The 20079-nt window shown below is 36.4% G+C and overlaps 1 protein-coding gene across 1 annotated transcript; it reads right to left on the minus strand.

The window, feature by feature from the left end:
* Nucleotides 1–6953: 6953 nt before the first annotated feature.
* On the minus strand, nt 6954–15572 carry LOC110458383 (neutral phospholipase A2 agkistrodotoxin-like). Its single transcript, XM_021510053.1, has 6 exons — nt 15518–15572; nt 14859–14916; nt 10796–10943; nt 9365–9495; nt 8625–8766; nt 6954–7206 (listed from the first exon to the last, which is right to left on the minus strand). The coding sequence occupies exons 1-5, from the start codon at nt 15518–15520 to the stop codon at nt 8627–8629; spliced, it is 480 nt and encodes a 159-aa protein (XP_021365728.1). The 5' UTR covers nt 15521–15572; the 3' UTR covers nt 6954–7206; nt 8625–8626.
* Between the last annotated feature and the right edge of the window lie 4507 nt (nt 15573–20079).

The raw sequence follows: 20079 nt of genomic DNA on the forward strand, positions 1-20079 counted from the left end.
GGAAGCATTTGTGACCGAGGCAGGATTCTGCGTTAAGAACAAGCGTAGGATAGGCTTTGAGTGTAATTTCACCTGTGTCAAAGTTGTATCAATGTGAAATATTTGTAGTGTTGTTCCGCAAATGTACCTATATACAAGCGACTGGTTTTATTTGTCGAATGTTTTACTTGGTAGAATACAAAAAATGTAGATATAATCAACGTTCGTTTGCATATTTGGATGGATTGATTCACAAATGTTGTGAAATTAATAAGTTCAGGCCGCATACGGTCTTGCTGATATTTTTCCAGATATTTTGTCCCACCTTCGTTATATTTTCTACCAATATAAACGCACATACGTTGAATATTTTTTGAATATCATACACGGTTTCTCGCCTAAAGACATACTCTCCGGCATAATAAATGATTTCATTGAATTAATGAACAGATGTTAAATAAATAAGGGCTGTGTGTGTGTGATGTTCATGTTCAAATCTGATTGGTCGAAACAAATTCTATGTTATGGTTTCAGTTTATTGAAATTATTTATAAGCAGTGAGGTTGATTCTTTTTATTTCAATCGGGATTTGATTTTGTTTTGCAAATATTATGACTTCGAAAATTTGAATCATTCGTTTGAATGGTAGAATAAATTTGGTTGAATGCCTGGACCATATATATCGTATACAGAGGTGTCGGCGTTTCAGTTTAAAGCAATCCGTTCTCATGATTCACTTCGTTCCGTTTCCGTCGCAGACTACTTATTTTATTCGTTCCGTTTCAAACCCTTTCCGTTTCGCTCCATACCGTTTCCGAGTTGAGCTTTCGTTGTACCTGGCTACCGATGACCCTCGATACCCAGGGGTTACGCTCACCTTTGCTCTCTACACCCCTGTAATATGTCATAGCAAAATTGAAGGCTCTGTGTACAATATTGTTGATGAGACAAGAAGACTAGTTCGATCCTTTGATATACATCAAAATAATATCGTGGTCAGGTAACGGTAAGAATTGACAGGCTTTGAAGAAGAGCGTCTCTCCTTTGTAATCTTTAAAGGACAGGTATCGGCCTAGTGATTGGTCAGTATTTTTTTTACATGAGACCAATCAAACAGCTATCTTCGTGCCTTCAATTTTTCTATGACATATTCCAGGGGTGTAGAGAGCAAAAGTGAGCGTAAGCCCTGGAATATCGAGAAGGGGCTAAGTGTTGCGTTGTAAGCTTGTATTATGCTCTGTATATATAAATCGAAGGCTAATAGCCGTGCATCACAGACATTAGACAGACGACTGCAATGATAAGTACCTAGCATATATTACAATGCTTTACAAATGACATTTAAATTGGACCATCGAAAATAATTCAAACTTAACATTTATTTACAATATAACATCCATAACCGCCTCAGTAATTTTAAAGTGGAGTACTTTCCTTCGTAGTGATATTGCGGCCGCCATTTCATAAGGAGTTTATAGGAAGCAGTTGATGCACTCTTAGCATTACTTCCAGGATAGGTCTGTGCTAATGACAACACAGACATTACGCTAATACTTTTACCGATATCAAAACACATGTCGAGCATTACCACACTCCATAAAGCTAATTCCAAGTCTAACATGGATCACCCGTTTGCATGTTCATCGTTTACTCGAAAATAAACGCATGCACGCGCATCTTTATTGTCCAATAAAATATACAAAAAAGAATATTACCCATAAGAAATGTCTTTACGTCGCCGACATGGAACACTGATGATATAACACTTCAGTTTTATAGATATAAAGTGGGTCAAAATGATAAAGTTTTTTTTATCGTCTATGGCAAAATCATTCTAAGGTGAATCAAAGTATATATGATTATAACGCCTTTATGCCTGTTGAAATATGTAATAATTTCAAACAAGATTGTGACAAAAACATTGTCATATTTTAAGTAGAGGCGCGGTTTTTAATATAAGCACTTTACGCATTGTTCATTTAAAATTACTGTTCTAATTTCTGAAATGCATATAGCAAACTGGTTTGATGCACCTCCCCTTCTATTTCAGCACTAGTTTAGACCAGTTGTGATCTTCACTAGCATCACCCACGAATAATAGGTAAAAACAAAGCTGTGCTGTGTAGCGTCAATACATTTTGGCTAACTATATCTATTGCCGAGTTTTGTCGGTACAATTTCTCGTACGAATCTTTCGATAATAATTAAAAATGAATACATAAATGTTTATGCAAGTCGCCGGTATATGTGTCACTTTTTAAGGATTACCCAGCACATAAGTGTATATCTATCTACATCACAAACATTGTATGAATTTATTTGTAATGACCCCATGAAAGGTGATTGATATCATTACACAACCTGTGTTAAAAAGGTTTTTGATCTAACGATCTATAAATACATCAATTAAATGAAGAAAAGGAATTTATATTTGTACATGTAATTGATGGAACTTTAGAAATGGAATAATAATTTGAATGGGTAACTATAATTGTATTTTAACAATGTAGTTGGTAACTTTTCTATCTTTTACCATGCCTTCCTTGAACAGGTATTATAAATATTGTCTCATCAGTGAGCAGTCATGCAAAGAACTGATATACTGATGTATGCAGCCAGGATAATTACAGGTTTACGTCGAGGAACGCCTCATGTGAAACTTTATGAAGAATTATAGAATGGGAAACATGAGCTGAAAGAAGAAATGAACAAACATTTATTTTAATGTATTGAATTCTGCATAATGCCTCCCCATCTTGCTAATTAAATATTAAAACAGCTGTGATGTCATCCATTGTTATTTTGGAGGTGGTGTTGAAATCTTGAACTTTCTCACTTCAATTGTGTGGTTTGATTATTTCATTTCATTCTCTCACAGATATAATCTCAGAAATATACTGTAATCACTTTCTTCAATACATCAATCACATTATTTATATTTAATCCATTTCAATACTGAATGCTGATGCTCAAAATGTATTGCACAGGGACTGTGTTGGGAACGCACCTTCACTGTTGGACGACATTATTCAAACTAGACTAAATTCTACTCGGGCATATTTCACACACCTGTAATACATGCACTTGTACAAAAGCATGCAAAGTATGCTTAAGGACATCACTGCCATTTATTGTAGCAATAGCCTTCGTGGTTGATTGCACATACTGAACAGGTTTTGAAACTCCAATATTAACACAAAGAGGGTGTGTGTTTTAAGTAAGATATAAGTATCAAACTGTCTACGCGCCTCAGATGTCCAATAATTTACATAATATACCCTCTACTTGTAGATCCATTTATTAATGATAATACAAATATAAGATACAAGTTAAGGGGAAAACGAATTTTTAATCCGCCTCTCTGTCGAACGGATACTTATTTTAACAGTTACTTTCCTGCCACTTTCAACAAGTATAATCAGTTGGACTCTACTATAACTAACTCCCAGTCCCTATATCAGTTTAAAAAAAAAATACCTAAAAAACCTTAACAGACCTTATAATAATGTAACCCTCATAATTAAATATTAAGGATGCAGAAGAATTAATATTAGTGTATGCCAACTACGAAATAAAGCCAGTAACTTGAACTTTGACCTTTATAATGTGATTGCAGACAGGATCAAGAAACCCCCTACCACTACTTTTTTGAATGTCAAAACTTTAATAACCAAAGACATGTTCCGATGAACTCCTTACCGAATGATAAACATATGCATAACAATAAAGATGTCTTTCTCAATGGTTGTTCACATTGTAGTGATGATATTAATGCTACTATACATGAAAAAGTTTCAGTCTTTATCACTGATACAAAGAGATTATTTAACCACCATTAGTTGTTACTGTAATGTGAAAGACAAATTTATCTTGCTTACATTTTTTTCTATAAATAATAATTCTAACTTTATAAATTGATAAATGAAAATAAATAGATGAATGTAGATGGTGGGATGATGATACTGAAAAAAATGACTTCTGCTGAAACTGTATAATAATATATTACCAAAGATCTCCTAGTTTTGCATGGCAAGAATCAAAGGTCTGCTGAGGTAAATGGCCTAAGCCAGGGTACATTGTATGGTCAGAATCCCTAGTAGTCTGTGGATCTCTTGCTGCCTAACACTGGGGGATCCTTGGTCTCAATAAATGAGGCTTATTTATTTATTTATTCATTTATAAATAAACCGTCTGAGGGAGTTACTCCCCTTTCACCATTTTTTCTATAACTACTTCTACTATATATATATGTAACATTTCTCTCTCTTTCTTTCTATATAGTTAATGTATGTTTGTAATTCTGGCTAGGAGAGGACTAATATAGGCATAGCCTGTTGTCCAATCCTTTTTTTTTTAATAAAATTTACTAAAATGAAATGAAAGAACTGATATGCGATCATTTACAAAGGTTGTTTACATACATTTAATTGTTCATTTCTCGGTTCACATATTTGCGATTTGGAATTTGGGCGCAAAAAATGAATTAATGAAAACCATTAGAGTGAAGAGTTGGCTCGGTTTGATGCGATAAGTCAACCAACAGCTAGATATATTTACATATTATCTACGAAGCTGATACGATTGAGGCTGACCTGCTCTTGAGGGTCTAATATTTATCAGGCGTACAACTCCCGATAACGCAGACTAATCTAGAGTTCACGCCTGTGTACAAAGTAACATACATTTCCAACACCAGGTCACAAGTCAAGTGTATTTTTAAAAACAAGGTTAGCGTCCTTGTCCGATTAGCTGGCTTACAACCCCAGTGAAGTGTATCTAGAGAGATACCAAACCAACATTACCAACATCATCTCAGGAGGGTATATCACCTACTCCATCACTAATGGAAAGGGGCTGGGATTATTTTGCGCCCTAATAAACTTGACCACACCCGTGTCCAGTTATCATCTTGCTGACCTGTGTAACCTGAAGGAAAGGTCAATTACTAGCCATAGTTGGTGTACCACCTGTCGCATTGACCTCGATTTAAATATTCATATCGAGCACTTGCGTTTATTTTCAGGTTTGCCCATTTGTTCATCGTGCAGGTGTATTGGGTACAGATATATTTTGAACGATAGATCTGCATACGCTCCCTGAATTAATATTGACTCGAGTGTTATCTAATGGTGGTAGAAGGTCAACACGATAAGTCATTGAGGTGTAAATATTATTTAAGTTTATGTTTATATCTAAGCTGAAAAAATCCAAGATATTTTGAAATTGTTTAGAGGCTATTACTTGCACTAATAGCAAGTTGATGTGGAATATTTCATGCTTGACGTAGATTTCAAAACGGTAACAATGTATGTAAGAGTTGTGGTTGCATAATATTGTTAAAACTGTACTACTATTGCCAATGAAGTTATTTTTTTATATTTTTTTTGTCGAAGTAATATCGTAGCATGTACAACGCCTAACTTTAATAATTTGTTTTTAAATATGTGGTTTCAAGCTGGCTGCTAGTTTTCACGAAAATCGGAATTTTATCCTTATTGCTTTTCTTTTTTTCGGAATAAGACATGAATTATTTTATGTATTTTGATTCACAAGAAGCACATTTGTAAAATAAATATATAATGCTATTTTCTTCGTGAGCACGATTCTCCAAGGTAATGTTAAAACTTCAATGTTGCTGATGAAGCATAGATCTTTTCAAATCGACCAAGAGATTGCTTTGACAAAAAGTAGGCCAATCTCCTCAAAAGGGTAATGGTTCCAACATCAGATTTGCTCTACTCTCTGTCGGAGGTTAGATTCGCCCCTCTCTCTGTCAGAGATAAGCTCCCATCACTGTCGAAGGTTCGCCTCTCTGTCAGAATTACGCTCTTCTCTCTGTCGGAGATTTGCTCTACTCTCTGTCGGAGGTGAGATTCGCCCCTCTCTCTGTCAGAGATAAGCTCCCATCACTGTCGAAGGTTCGCCTCCCTGTCAGAATTACGCTCTTCTCTCTGTCGGAGATTAACTCTACTCTCTGTCGGAGGTTTATTCTCCAATCTGTCTAAGATTCACTCTCCTCTATTACGGAGCTTTGCTGTTGTAGAGGTTTTGACTTTTGGTAATAACAGATAAGTGTCCCCCGTTAATTAGTTAACTGATTTGCTGTTAGCTTCCTGTCAGTAGATCATCTAATATTTTGATCGATTTCTCCTCTTTCGGATAACTTATCTTTCTTCAAATCGATAGGTACATGTTAACGTATGCATTGTGTATACGGCAAACATATTTTTGTGGTAGACGTGTCATTTTCATGGCACTACCTTGCAGTATAAGTTTGTACAATTGAAGAAGGATTTCCAACAGGAAACATTCATTGTCAATAAACTGTGTTAAGGGACCACGGAACCTAATCAAAAATAGATTGTGGGTTTTTCTCTTTTGGGTAGAAGATTTAATAGGAAGGTGAATGCCTCGGGGCCTGCTGGTTGGATATTTAGGTGGCAGAAGTTTCAAAAGTTTTATGTATGGGTTGAGCAATATACATAGATGTAATATGCATTATTTTTTTATGTTTTTTTTCAAGTCTGCTTTTGTCTGGGTGAGTTTATTAAGTGTGTAATTTGTTGTAAATTTTGGTCTATTTTTGGTGCCGAATTCAATACAAGATGGCGGCTGCCATATAAAAAAAGGTTCAAATTGGCAGAATTTTTAAATATTTTATTTACAGTTGTGTGAGATGATATTCTTCAAAACGAGGGCAGGTAAACCAGTGTGGATAACCCCATTTAACCAGGACAGTGGTAAACGTTAACACTATCGTCTATGGAAAATCATTTGGTTCTGCGGTCCCTTAATGGAACACTCCCCGTCCTCAATGGTTTTCAACAATTTCTTGCAAGATTTTTTAACCAATCTAGCGTTCAATTTATACAAAGCTTATTTCTTAAACAGGTCGTGCAAAGAGCCACTCAGTTAGCTTTCAGTCCGTAGAAAGCGAAACCAATCGGAATACAAATGAACGTAACAACTTCGCACCTGTAGAGACATGATGTAATTGATTAGGGGTTTTCGTCATCGACAAAGCTGACATAACAAATGATAGAATTGCACTGTTCATTCATCAACAGTCCTCAACGAATGTGCACACGCAACAGGGCATTAACGACAACTCATGTCTGCATCAAACGGCAAAATAAAAGTGTCAGTGTCTTCTTTCATCGCTGGTGTTAGGAGTGTTAGATTGTCTTCGCTGGGTTTTTTCCCATTTGAACCATAATGATGACAGTCCTGGAGGAGAATAAAGTCTGTTAATAATAAATATTAGGTTATGACTCAGTGCATTTTACATTGTTTCTAAATAATAGTCGAGTTAATTTAGGATTTAAGATGTTATTTTCGTAATTTACAATGAAAGACATTTACAATCATTGCATTGAAAACTGGTTAATTTAAATTATGGCTTAAAAGCAATATCAAATTAAAGATATTGACTTTCTATTCCATTACGATGAAAGAAAATGTTATTAGTTAATCGCTTTAGCCATTTGGCCTTATTACTTAATAATTGAAATACAACATCATTTTCCCATTCACTATTCCGTCTTTTCGTATTGCAGAGTTATCTGCTCTTGTGAGAAGGTATTGATTGTTACGTCATTTGTTTGTGAGAGTAACGTCATCAATTTTTGAGAAAACGACGTAATTTTCTCACACAAACCAAGGACGTAACAATCAATACCTGCTCCCAAGAGAATATAACTCTGCGATATGCAAAGACGGAATTGGGCATGGAGATATTCTTTGTAAAAATAACATATGGCCGAAGTTTAAATTAATACATCATCTAGAAAGTATGGTCGCTCATATGAAATTTAATATTATTTTTAATGTACTTAGAATGATGGCTCATTTATCAACAATTGCTCCTTAATCATCTTATAATGCCTGCATATCTACTGATACATGTATCTATCTATACAGACATATAATCAAATAGATAAAGTGTATAATGATATTGATATAGTGTTAATTTTCATGATTGTATTAGTATGTGCTGTTAATTTAAATCTATACATAAATGAATCATGTGCTCGTATCTAGTGCTTCTATACCGAGCCATTTGATCATCGTACTTTTTTGCTCTCTTTGTTTAAAAACCAATTTTCAATTCTACCTTCTCCTTTGTATTCGATTCACCTATTTTGCTTTTCTTTCATGCAGGTTTTACACGCTTATCTGTACATACTACTTTCATTTTAATTCCCTTTTCCCACTTTGTCAATATGTGTTTATGCCTGTTAAATTTTCATAAAAGTTAGTTGTTTTATTTATTGTACAATATCTCGCCTTGTAAGTAATCTTTTTGCTCTTTTGGAGGCTAAAAGACGCCAAGTGACAAACCAAAATAAAATAACGACAATCACCAAGGCAACAGAACAAAAAAAGTCAAACCAAAGTAAAAAAAGCGCCAAGACAAAGAATGGATATGGTATTTGTGCATTCACCTTTTGACATATTTTCGCGCAGTATTGCCGTAATTTCGCTTTGGTGGGAATCCACCTTTTCTCTTTATATATAGGCTTTGTCATTTCGTGTCTTTCCGCCGGCAACAGAGCCAAAAACGAAATGTCATTCATGAGCTGACACAGAAAAAGATGTATATACATGCCGAACTAGACGATTTTCCTCTCAGAAATAATACTTACCCTTAAAAGGCGAGCAGTTTCCCTATAAGTATGCCAATCCTACTCCTTTTGCCGTTGTCATAGGAAGCTAAGTTGAGAGCAAAGCACGTGGTTGCTTGTCTATCACACATGCACAGGGCGTGTTGACATGGGAACACGTCATCTGAGAACGGAATTTATTAGACAATTTAGGACAGACAGACGGATGGAAAACACTCACATACATCCACAGACAGGGGTAGATAGACAGACACATAACATCATAATCAGACAGTGACGCAGCGGCAGATTTAGCAGCTGGAACGGTTGAGGTGGAAAGTTTCAGGAGTTTGATTAGAGTGGGTATTGGAGAGATCCTTTTCCCTCGCGCGGAAAAAATGCGATTTTTAATGGTTTACTTGAAGTTCAAACGATTATGAAAAACGCATGATCAGTAGAAAAATCAACTTGGAAAGATGAAAGGTAAGCATCATCCTCATTATCATCATCTTAACATCATCATAACATCATCATCATCATCATCAAAACATGTCTAACCAATAAAGCTTACAGTGCGAATTAAAGTCGTTGTGGTGGGCGGTGACTGCGATGGTCATTTATTATCATTATTTGATTCTGGCCCATCAACACAAAAGAGGTAATTAGGGTCCATAGATAAAACATGTTAAAAGAAATTACCTCAAAGGAAAAAAAGGTAAAAGACAAACGTCAACTTGAAAAATTGTTAAAATGGAGATGGTCAAGATTTTGTGTTTACTTACTACACTGTAAATGACCATTGGTCAGTGTCCAGTTGTAAATTGTTGTATATGTAGTTAGTATTTCTCCTTTGGCCGATTTACACGCTTTCGTTGCTATGTTGTCATAACACAGGTCGTGTGCCTTACAGCATCTGTAAATACAGGATATGACGTCACACCATTAGTTATGTAGTTTTATAGTTTATGATAAAGAAACTCAACATGTTCCAGGATCGTCATTTGAGGCTACGGATGTGGACTACATGTAAAACATATTTATACAGGATATGGTGTCACATCTTTGGCTTTGTGATTTTATAAGTTATGATCATGATCCTGAAAAAAATTAGGACCATTTGTATAATGTATACAGTACTACCCTGCAGAATCAGCGCCACCTGTTACACGCAAAGCAACACATGGGACCTTTTTTATGAGTGTCTTGTGGATAACAAAGTTGGCGGAAGACATGCTTTTCAATAAAATTGCAATAAATTCTTTGGAAATTTGAGCCAAATCGTTGTACAGATGGTTTCCGTATCAGTTTCATACATTTGTACAATGCATCTCCGAAATCCAGGGGTTACGCTAACTTACGTGTATTGCACCGCTGGAATATGTCATGGCAAACTCTAAGGTACAAAGTAAGCTATTTGATTTGTTTCGGGTAAAACTGAACAATTGTTAGGCCTAAGCGACACCGGACTTCAAAGTCGATCAATTGTACCGTTACGCTTCCGCGCGATTCTTTTAGCGTACTACAAAGGATCAAACTAGTTTAGTTGTATCATCGACATTGCGACGGGTACAGAACCTTGGATTTCGTCATAACATATCGCAAAGGTGCAGAAAATATGAGAGAGCGAAATTTCTGGTTTTGGAGATTCATACAATAAAAAAAACTAGCATAGGACTGGAATTTACGATACCGCATTGTGGTCGACTGGTACTCCCGACCCCCCAAGGTAACCCACCTTTCCATTCCGTCGACTAGTACTTCCGACCCCCTGGGAAAACTGACCTTTCCATTCCGTCGACTTGGACTCCCGATCCCCCAAGATAAGCCACCTATCCATTCCGTCGACTAGTACTCCCGACCCCCCAAGATAACCCACCTTTCCATTTCGTCGACTAGTACTTCCCACCCCTAAGGAAACCTGACCTTTCCATTCCGTCGACTGATACTCCTGACCCCCCGGGATAACCTTCCTGTCAATTCCGTCGTCTGAGTACTTAAACTCCTACGGGTTAACCTATATGTACTTGACAATTTCAACGACTGGTACTCCCGATCCCCCGAGATAATCCATCTATCCATTCCGTCGACTAGTACTTCCCACCCCCAAGGAAAACTGACCTTTCCATTCCGTCGACTGATACTCCTGACCCCCCGGGATAACCTTTCTGTCAATTCTGTCGTCTTTGTTCTTTCAACCCCCCGGGATAACCTACCGGTCAATTTCGTCGACTGGTTCCCCGGACCCTCCGACGCCACACCAATTGCCGTAGCCGTTGAAGTCCAGTCCGGATTTACCCGTCACTGTTCGTATCATCTTATTTAGCTGGGGAAGACTCCGTCGCCATCTGTGTGCTCTCTCTCCTGTAACAGTGCCAAAGGCCTATCATCTCAGATAACCATATAAACACACTGAACAATTTACTTGAAATGATTGTGGTACGTGCACAAGCCTTAAATGATAATTTCACACACGACATCCTTACTTACTTTGTTACATATATTTTTTATTTTACATTTTTATTAACTGTACTTGACCTTGCATTGCAACTGTAAAGTATTACACGCATCCTCTTGAAATTGAATTAAAAAATACCTCTACTGCAGCTCTATATGACTTGACATATCACTAGAAAATTTGTAAAATTCAAACGACAACTCTATGACAATTATCATTTCACGGTCGTCAACTTTGCTGGTAAGTTAGATAGCAGCTTCTCTCGTTGGAGTTGCATGTGACTACTAGAGAGCCTACTCTATATTTAATGCATTCCCAGGAAAGAAGCATCCTGCTCGCCAATAAATACCATGTACTTAGCTTGATGGTTCAATCTTCATCACCATGACCTGATTTGCCCATGTGTGATTAGCTTCGTGAAGTTAGCCAAACATACGACATTTATGATATTCAAAATCTGAATGTGTCACGTCGTATGTCGAGTTATGTGACATTTAAATTTCTGTATCATTCCTTAATCTGTCTTACTCGCCCCTAACACTCAAAATCTGAATGTCGGATATGGAGTCGCTCAACATTCAAAATCTGAATGCCGTATGTCGATCTACTTAACATTCGAAATATGAATGCCGTATAAAGAGCTAACTGCACACAACTTGTTAGATTTCATTTCCTCCCTCGCGTCAACCCTGCAGGTCGGGGGTCGAGACAAGAATGCACCTGCTGTTACCCACTACATGTATTGTAAGGGGCGACCAATGCGAATCCCCATAATAATTGCTTCTGTGCCCATTTCATTGGGAAACAAAAGCGACCAAAATAAATCTGCTGTACCCATTGCGATATTTGGGATCTTTATATTTCTTTCTACGTCTAACTTCCTTTTATATCGAACCTCCTTGCTTGACATTACCTCACTTTTGGCTTTCATTGTGAACGTTCGCCCAGGCCAGGACATACCAAAGTCCTTAAAAATTGTAGATGTCATTCACTGCTTAACGTTCAGCATTTAGGTTAATGGTAACAACTGGTTCACACGTTGCCAGTATAATGTGACCGGACGGAATGTTGTTGCCGGGGGCCTTCGGCATGGTATTTCAGTGAGATAGCACTATAAAGTCGGCATCAGATCAGCGCTATCACAAGGAGGAAAGTACACCAATATACACGGTATCAGGCACACATACACACATGCACGCTTACACATCACACATGGCGGCACGTCCTTAAATGTCATTAGCTGTTAACAGGACGTTAAACAAAACTAATACCAAACCAATCTCCCACGCATGCCGGGCGGAAATCGGTTGATCCGGGATATGCTCTATGCGCAGCTAGCAGTATCACATATGCAAACAACTCATATCACGGTCAAATATATGATAGTTAAGCTATGTTCACTGTCTGATCTATTTTATTTAGTCCGTAGTGACGTTTAAGATCGTTGAAGACTCCCACCGCGTCTTTCAAAACATACAATGAAGACTAGAGGCTAGGTTGTATTTGGATTTGATGACAATCCTGTAAAATATTAGTTTGGTTTTAAATACAAATGAAAGATGGTAGCCTCTCTAACACAATTCACGGGTCTAATTTCTTCTCATTTCTTTTCCCTTCTTTCGTTTCTCCTATTTCTACTCATTATAAAAGTATTGAAATACGTATACAATGTGTCTGTCTTTGGTATAAATTTTGTTGAAACAAATGTATATACTATGCATGCGATTTCTTTAAAAGGAAACATATTGTTGTAAGTTTCATACTTTGGTTTAAGCTCCCTTTTCATCATTCAGCAAAGACACGTTTATGTGTACCAAACCTACATCCAGTAAGGTTTATACAAATACGATCTTAAACAGTTAATACAGTTTGAAACGCACATCTCAAGATGGCAAATGGCTGCACGCTTATGCCAAGCATTTTGCTTCAGATCAGCATATCTGATTTGTCTTATATCTGACATCTTTCCAACATGTTACAATGATTTTATATTTAACTAAAAGTGTTCCTTTCGATTTTTAAATTGCGACAATTTACACATGTTTTTTTCTAAAATGCTATCGAAGCTCGGGAGTAAGCTGTCATTAAACGATCAACACTGCTGTTAATTTTGTACGGTGCTTCAGGCGTACATCTATAATTTATAAAGATATTTTTTGTTTCTTTTTATTCATGGCAATAACATCCTATAGACGAATTATGTCAATAACATCATAAAGACAAGTATAAGGTCAGCCTCTCTGATTGTCAAGCATAACAAATACTGTAGCAGCCAGGGTGTTTGTCTACCAACATTCTAGGTTTTCGCCGGTATCGGGTATTGGTACTGGCAAAGCGATGGTGTAAAAGAAGTGCGTTGATTAGGTTGCCGCTGTGCTAAAGGGAAATTCCCTACAGCTCAGCGGTAGATCATCGGGCTGGAGAGCCAATGGTCGCGGGTTCGAGCCCAAGCGATGGCACTTTCTTTATCACTATTCCTCGTCCTACTACAAACTGGTGCCGTTGTCCCTCCCCGTTCAAGGTAGGAGAACCCTTGGCGGGAGTCAAACAACCTGGGTTGGTGATTGAAAAAAGCGGGGGAATAGTGTTAAAGAAGTGCATTGATTAGGTTGCCTTACAAGCGTCAGCTGTAGGGAATTTCCCTTTAGCTCAGAGGCAGCGTCAGGCTGAAGAGCAATGGGTCGCGGGTTCGAGTACCGGCGACGGCACTTTCCTAATCACTATTCCTCGTCCTACTACATTGGGAAGGCTTTAACTGTTTGCATAAGAGTTTTGTTTTTGTCTCACGTAATTTATTAAGTTGCAGAAGGATTATCAAAGATTCATAAACAAGCTTCCCATGAAAATAACAAAAGATTCATAAACAGGTTTCCCATAAAAATAATAAAAGATTCATAAAGAGGTTTCCCATGAAAATAACCAAAGATTCATAAACAGGTTTCCCATGAAAATAACCAAAGATTCATAAACAGGTTTCCCATGAAAATAACCAAAGATTCATAAAGAGGTTTCCCATGAAAATAACCAAAGATTCATAAACAGGTTTCCCATGAAAATAACCAAAGATTCATAAACAGGTTTCCCATGAAAATAACCAAAGATTCATAAAGAGGTTTCCCATGAAAATAACTAAAGATTCATAATCAGGTTTCCCACGAATATCTAATATCAGGGTCAGAACGTTATCCTGGTCTCCCCTATAATCAGCGACATATACCCTATCTATCTCAATAATATGATGACATAAATTATAATACAGCCTTTATGCCAATTCCTAAGCGCGAACAATTGTGGCTAAATTAAGTTCTATTTTCTATGTTTGGGCAACACCCTAAATAAACTGTATCCGCCCCTGATCTATCTCGACATTTTATAGTCTTTATATATATTAGTGTACTTTTTATATTATCACATGCATCTGTACTTAGCCATTCGAAAATAAACTGAGAATAAAAGTTCATAAAAAAAAGAAACCGGTTGGAAACCTGTTTGGCCTCTAAACTTAGTGTATCGAGGACGGACGGGTTCCAGACCGGTTCTTTTCCATTTTTTTTTTTTTAAATGAAATTTATTTTTATTCATTTATTTATTTTTCTAGTGGCTAAACTCAGATGTCTTTGGTATTATGTATGCTCTGTTTTCATCAAAGAGTCGGGAGACATATGAACAAATGAGAAGATCACTGCCTTCGTATCACCTTGACATCAGCGAGGATGCTGAACAAGTGTCAAGCTGTAATGTCAGGAAGAACTGTGGATGTGCTTCAGATAATGATTGACACGGTTTCTTAAAGACTTTAAGTTTGAATCTTTTGTTCTCACCTGAAACGACGGCGACCAGGAAAATCACTCCTATGACGGCATGACGGACTGACCAATCCTGAAATAGGGATAACACCTCATTAAAAATTACCAAACCTGTATAAATGGTCACGTCTTATCAAAATAAAAATAATTATAAAAAATGGCAAATTTATCACATCTGTTACACAATATACGGAATAACACATGTGGTATTATTGTTTTTGTAATATGCACGTTGTGGCTGCGACAGTTAATAAGGGTCCATACCTCGAGTAGGCCCTATTTGTAAGATATCTCTTAAATAAAATAAATGTCCTTTTTAACACAGTTCTGGAACACGACAGCAAATATACATGCAGACAGATCATATAGAGTTACAACACCAAACACATAGTTCTAAAGCACACCAAGTGCTGTACTCGGGCCATTCCAGGGCCATCACAGGCCCATTCGGCCCAAGCCTTCCCTGGCCTCTCTCTCCAGAGGCTCACATTCCCAAACCCCGAATCCCGACTCTCCACTCTACACTCCCAACTCTGGATTCCTTATAAAATTTACAACATTAACTCTTCATAAGTAGGTACCACCTATGGTGTATAAGTTATGAGGCACGTGCAGCAATTTAATCTAACTTCTCGTGTAACTTTCCCCTACCAAAACAACAATACTAGATGTACCATATGGCAATGACAGTTACTCCTGTTTTGGTGAGTTCTCACTCTCGCCTCTATCTCTACGTCATCAATGACGAACCTGGTGGTCAATAGATGGAAAGCCCTATAGCACTATCTACAATTCAACATTCACCCGTCAATCAATACACGTGTTACCCAAATCGTTACATTTGACCTCAAATGTGCTTTTGACCAAAGTACTACTGCTCTCTATTGATACACACTGTCTTACTTGTTATAAAATGGTTCCAATCTTAATCATTAGTTACCTCATTTACAGCCAATTTATTACACATCTTAAAGTTATGTCACATGAATATCAAAATTAGAATACTAACCTTATCCTAAACGGAAAAGTGTTAACTTATAAAAATACTGACATGCCTGAAATATGGCAAACAGTTGTCAGTTACCGAACATGAAATATACATCATCAATTATATTAATCTCGAAAGTAAACGATTGCTGTTTATAATTGTGAAAAACAAGAGATTATGCTCAGTTTATGTTTTTGTACTTATCATAATAGCAGTGGTCATTATCATTGTTACCGTACTTACATGTCATAATGGCAGTGGTCATTATCATTGTTACCGTACTTACATGTCATAATAGCAGTGGTCATTATCATTGTTACCGTACTTACATGTCATAATAGCAGTGGTCATTATCATTGTTACCGTACTTACATGTCATAATAGCAGTGGTCATTATCATTGTTACCGTACTTACATGTCATAATAGCAGTGGTCATTATCATTGTTACCGTACTTACATGTCATAATAGCAGTGGTCATTATCATTGTTACCGTACTTACATGTCATAATAGCAGTGGTCATTATCATTGTTACCGTACTTACATGTCATAATAGCAGTGGTCATTATCATTGTTACCGTACTTACATGTCATAATAGCAGTGGTCATTATCATTGTTACCGTACTTACATGTCATAATAGCAGTGGTCATTATCATTGTTACCGTACTTACATGTCATAATAGCAGTGGTCATTATCATTGTTACCGTACTTACATGTCATAATAGCAGTGGTCATTATCATTGTTACCGTACTTACATGTCATAATAGCAGTGGTCATTATCATTGTTACCGTACTTACATGTCATAATAGCAGTGGTCATTATCATTGTTACCGTACTTACATGTGCTCTATTACTTACATAGGTCATCTTCATTTAACCCTTTTTTTTTTTTTTTGAAAATACGTTAATACGTACTTCTTTTTAACATATAACACAGTGTCACGTGATGAGATTATTCCACGTGATAATAATGTCACGTGTAAATCATGTCATAATAAAATGATAATGTGGTAAAATCAACATGATAATAGATTTTATAAAGTGTCATATGAGAGGAATATGTCACGTGATAAAAGTGTAACATAACATAGTGTTATGTGATACTAATGCCACGGTATCAATTAAGTGTTCAATAGAGTCACATGATGAAATAGTCGTGTTATGATATGATATCACGTGACAATGGAATCACATGATTAGCCAAGTCGCGAGATGAAAGAGTGTAACATGAAAAATCGAGTGTAAAACACCAAGGATAATATAGTGTCAAGTGTTCATAGTGTAACGTGATAATAGTGTCACTCATTGATAAAATGTAACATGATGATAGAGTTAAAATGATAATATATTGTCACGTGATCAGTGATATTACAGTGCTACGTGATACTACAGCGTACATTGTAATACGATCATAGAGTAATATAATTGAGTGTTAATTTGGAATATTGAATTGACACATATAAAATAATAACAATTACTGTTTATGGATGAGAACTTTTGTTATAAGTTATAAAATGATTTACTTGATCTTAGTAGCATACAACAAACTACTGAGCTCTCCATATATTAACATTATCTAAAGTGAGCCTACGTCAGCGTGTTACATCGTGGCCATACATAAACATATAGTATGGTACTATTTTCAACATACATGCAGTAGATTGTATATTTTCAGTAAATAACTGCACGCGGAAAAAAATGAGTTATAAAAATGAATTCAATGTAGAATGTTTGAAAAATTCTTACTCACCATTTATGTAATATACATTTCCTTACAATGGTTAAAAGTTCAATACAAACACACCGCTAAGACAGATCTAACTGGCGAATCTCCCTGTGACGTCAGGGGTATACGTAGCTTCTTCCGGGTCTGCCTTTGTGAGGTCGCGAAGATGGATGGCGCCTCAAGCCCCTGTAAGTGCCCACCGGCACTGATCACGCGCTGTTGTCTGACAGTTGGTACTACACATTAATCACACTCTCATTTGGGATAGACCATAAATTTGTACTTTTGACGTCGACACGAACGATAAATCTGTTATAGTCTTCTACTTCAATTTTTAATCGTTTATAGATACTTTATTTTATACAATTTCAGCATTTATTAAATTGATATTCATTAATGTAATACTAATCTATGGCAGTATCATTTTTACTGACATTATTTTTTTAAGTTCACTCCTTTTTTTTGTGGCAGACAATTTTCTTTACTTCAAAGCAATATAAGTACAAAATTTGAAGAAATTCTACTGAGAAATGGTGACACAAACTTATTACCTTAACCAAATTTCTTAACAATATTGTCACGACACTTGTTTTTGTTTCCTTTTCTGTTTTATAAAACATGTATTTCGATGTATTGTCAAACAAAATTTGAATAAAACAAAGTTTAAACCAACAATAATGCAGATGGGGCCTGACCTCAACTAATCTGCTTAACCTGGTCACTAAAGCAAAAAATATAGGTCAGAAGCAGCATCCGAAGCTTCGCATGTGATAAGCATTCTTAGATACATAAGCCCTGTAAGTTTAGTTAATGTGGGATAATCAATAACTTGGAAACTGAGCTTAACCGTTCTTCTAAACCTTAGTGCAGACAGGCGGACAGACCGACAGACGAACGGACGGACGGGACTCGCCAATCTTTAAGCCCTGATAGCGTTGCAATCCGGCCAATAACATCAAAAGATTCCATTGCGAAGGATACCGGAACTAGACGATGTTTGTCGATTGTGTTGTTACACTCCTATAAATGACGTTGTTACAAAATAACTATGTATGATGATAGCCTGTTGTACTGCCGTATTATGAATATTTTGAATATATGTAGGACATAGACTGTTTGGGGCCTTATATATGCCAACGGGTAAGTAAGAGGAAAAGGAAATAAGGAAACCCTGGTCCTGAAGTAGGGGGCCCTATGTCAGTCGCTCCTCACGCCGTGCAGTGGGATACAGTAGGTCAAGTTTAAGCATATTCTATTGCAAGTTATTTCAACTTAATGTAGTCCTTTCCTCATTACAAATGGTAAAAATAATGTATATATATTTTTGGGGAAAGGGATAATGATAAGGGAGGGGGGATGTTACCTAGAAAAAACGTGTAATCTTTGAAATGAATCCGAATTTGAATAAATTATAAATTGTACAAATTTCATGACATGCAGTCTGGTAGAGTAATCTAAAATTAAAATCAATCAATATAACTAAGAAATCAGGCAAAATAATGAAATGCAATTTCAGAAACACATATAGCAACGTACACACAAAATAAAAAATAAAAAAATGATTATAGTTATCAAAACCTATTGCTGGATTTGATGTAATGATGCACATGTCTAAAAAGGTTTGTATTGATTTCTACCGAAAATTAAGTATTACCAAACAAAAATAATTCTAAATTGAAATCAACATGCAATGCATTACAGTAAGTGTATTCTTTCCCTGCACAAAGAAGACAGTAATGACTATTGCAAAATAGAAACTGTCCCTCATACGTGACTGCTTCAACTGTAGAATTGGAGTGTCCCGCCTTCTTCTGTAATATGTCCAGCCTGGTATCCAAGTGTCGGAAAAACCCAAAGGGTAAAATGTACGGGGGCGCCACAACCGCTTATTATCACTTGGTCCTTTGTTACATTTTAGGGTTCTAATAATGCCAATCATGTTGATTCATAGTTTTTCACTCTACGTTTTTATAACAAATAGATCCTTTTGGAATGAATTTTGCAAGAAAGATCGTTTTCTTTGTGAAAAACTTCAATTGACAAGCTCGAAAAGATGACAAATTAGAACAAAAAAATAAATTAGTTGATTACAGAGAAATATACAACGATAATTTAGAGATATGTAAACAGAAACAGCAACACAAATACGATAATGTATAGCTACTTTATTTCAACCATACAATTGAATCGTACCCGAGTCTTTAAAAACGACTTGACATATTGTCAACAAATAAAACTGCTTAGCTTCAAGATAATATTAACTGAAACAGGTATGAACTTTATTTATTTAACAACAAGAATGAAACAAATTATATCAGCTTATACTAATCACTTTTGTTGGCCTGGATTGAAGCGCGCAGAGGGTTTTCAATGAAATGCGGGAGAAAACCAGAGTACTGAGAGAAAACCAGAGTACTGGGAGGAAACCAGAGTACTGGGAGGAAACCAGAGTATTGGGAGGAAACCAGAGAACTGGGAGAAAACCAGAGTACTGGGAGAAAACCAGAGTACTGGGAG

Source organism: Mizuhopecten yessoensis, unplaced genomic scaffold (genome assembly GCF_002113885.1).
Source record: "Mizuhopecten yessoensis strain PY_sf001 unplaced genomic scaffold, ASM211388v2 scaffold9561, whole genome shotgun sequence".
Taxonomy (NCBI): domain Eukaryota; kingdom Metazoa; phylum Mollusca; class Bivalvia; order Pectinida; family Pectinidae; genus Mizuhopecten; species Mizuhopecten yessoensis.

Excerpts from the sequence above, each read along its gene's own strand:
- LOC110458383 (XM_021510053.1), bottom strand. Across the intron at positions 10,944-14,858 it reads CCTGGTCGCCGTCGTTTCAG|GAGAGAGAGCACACAGATGG; the intron begins GTGAGAACAAAA and ends GCACTGTTACAG. Across the intron at positions 8,767-9,364 it reads CAATGGTCATTTACAGTGTA|ATGACGTGTTCCCATGTCAA; the intron begins GTAAGTAAACAC and ends TTCCGTTCTCAG.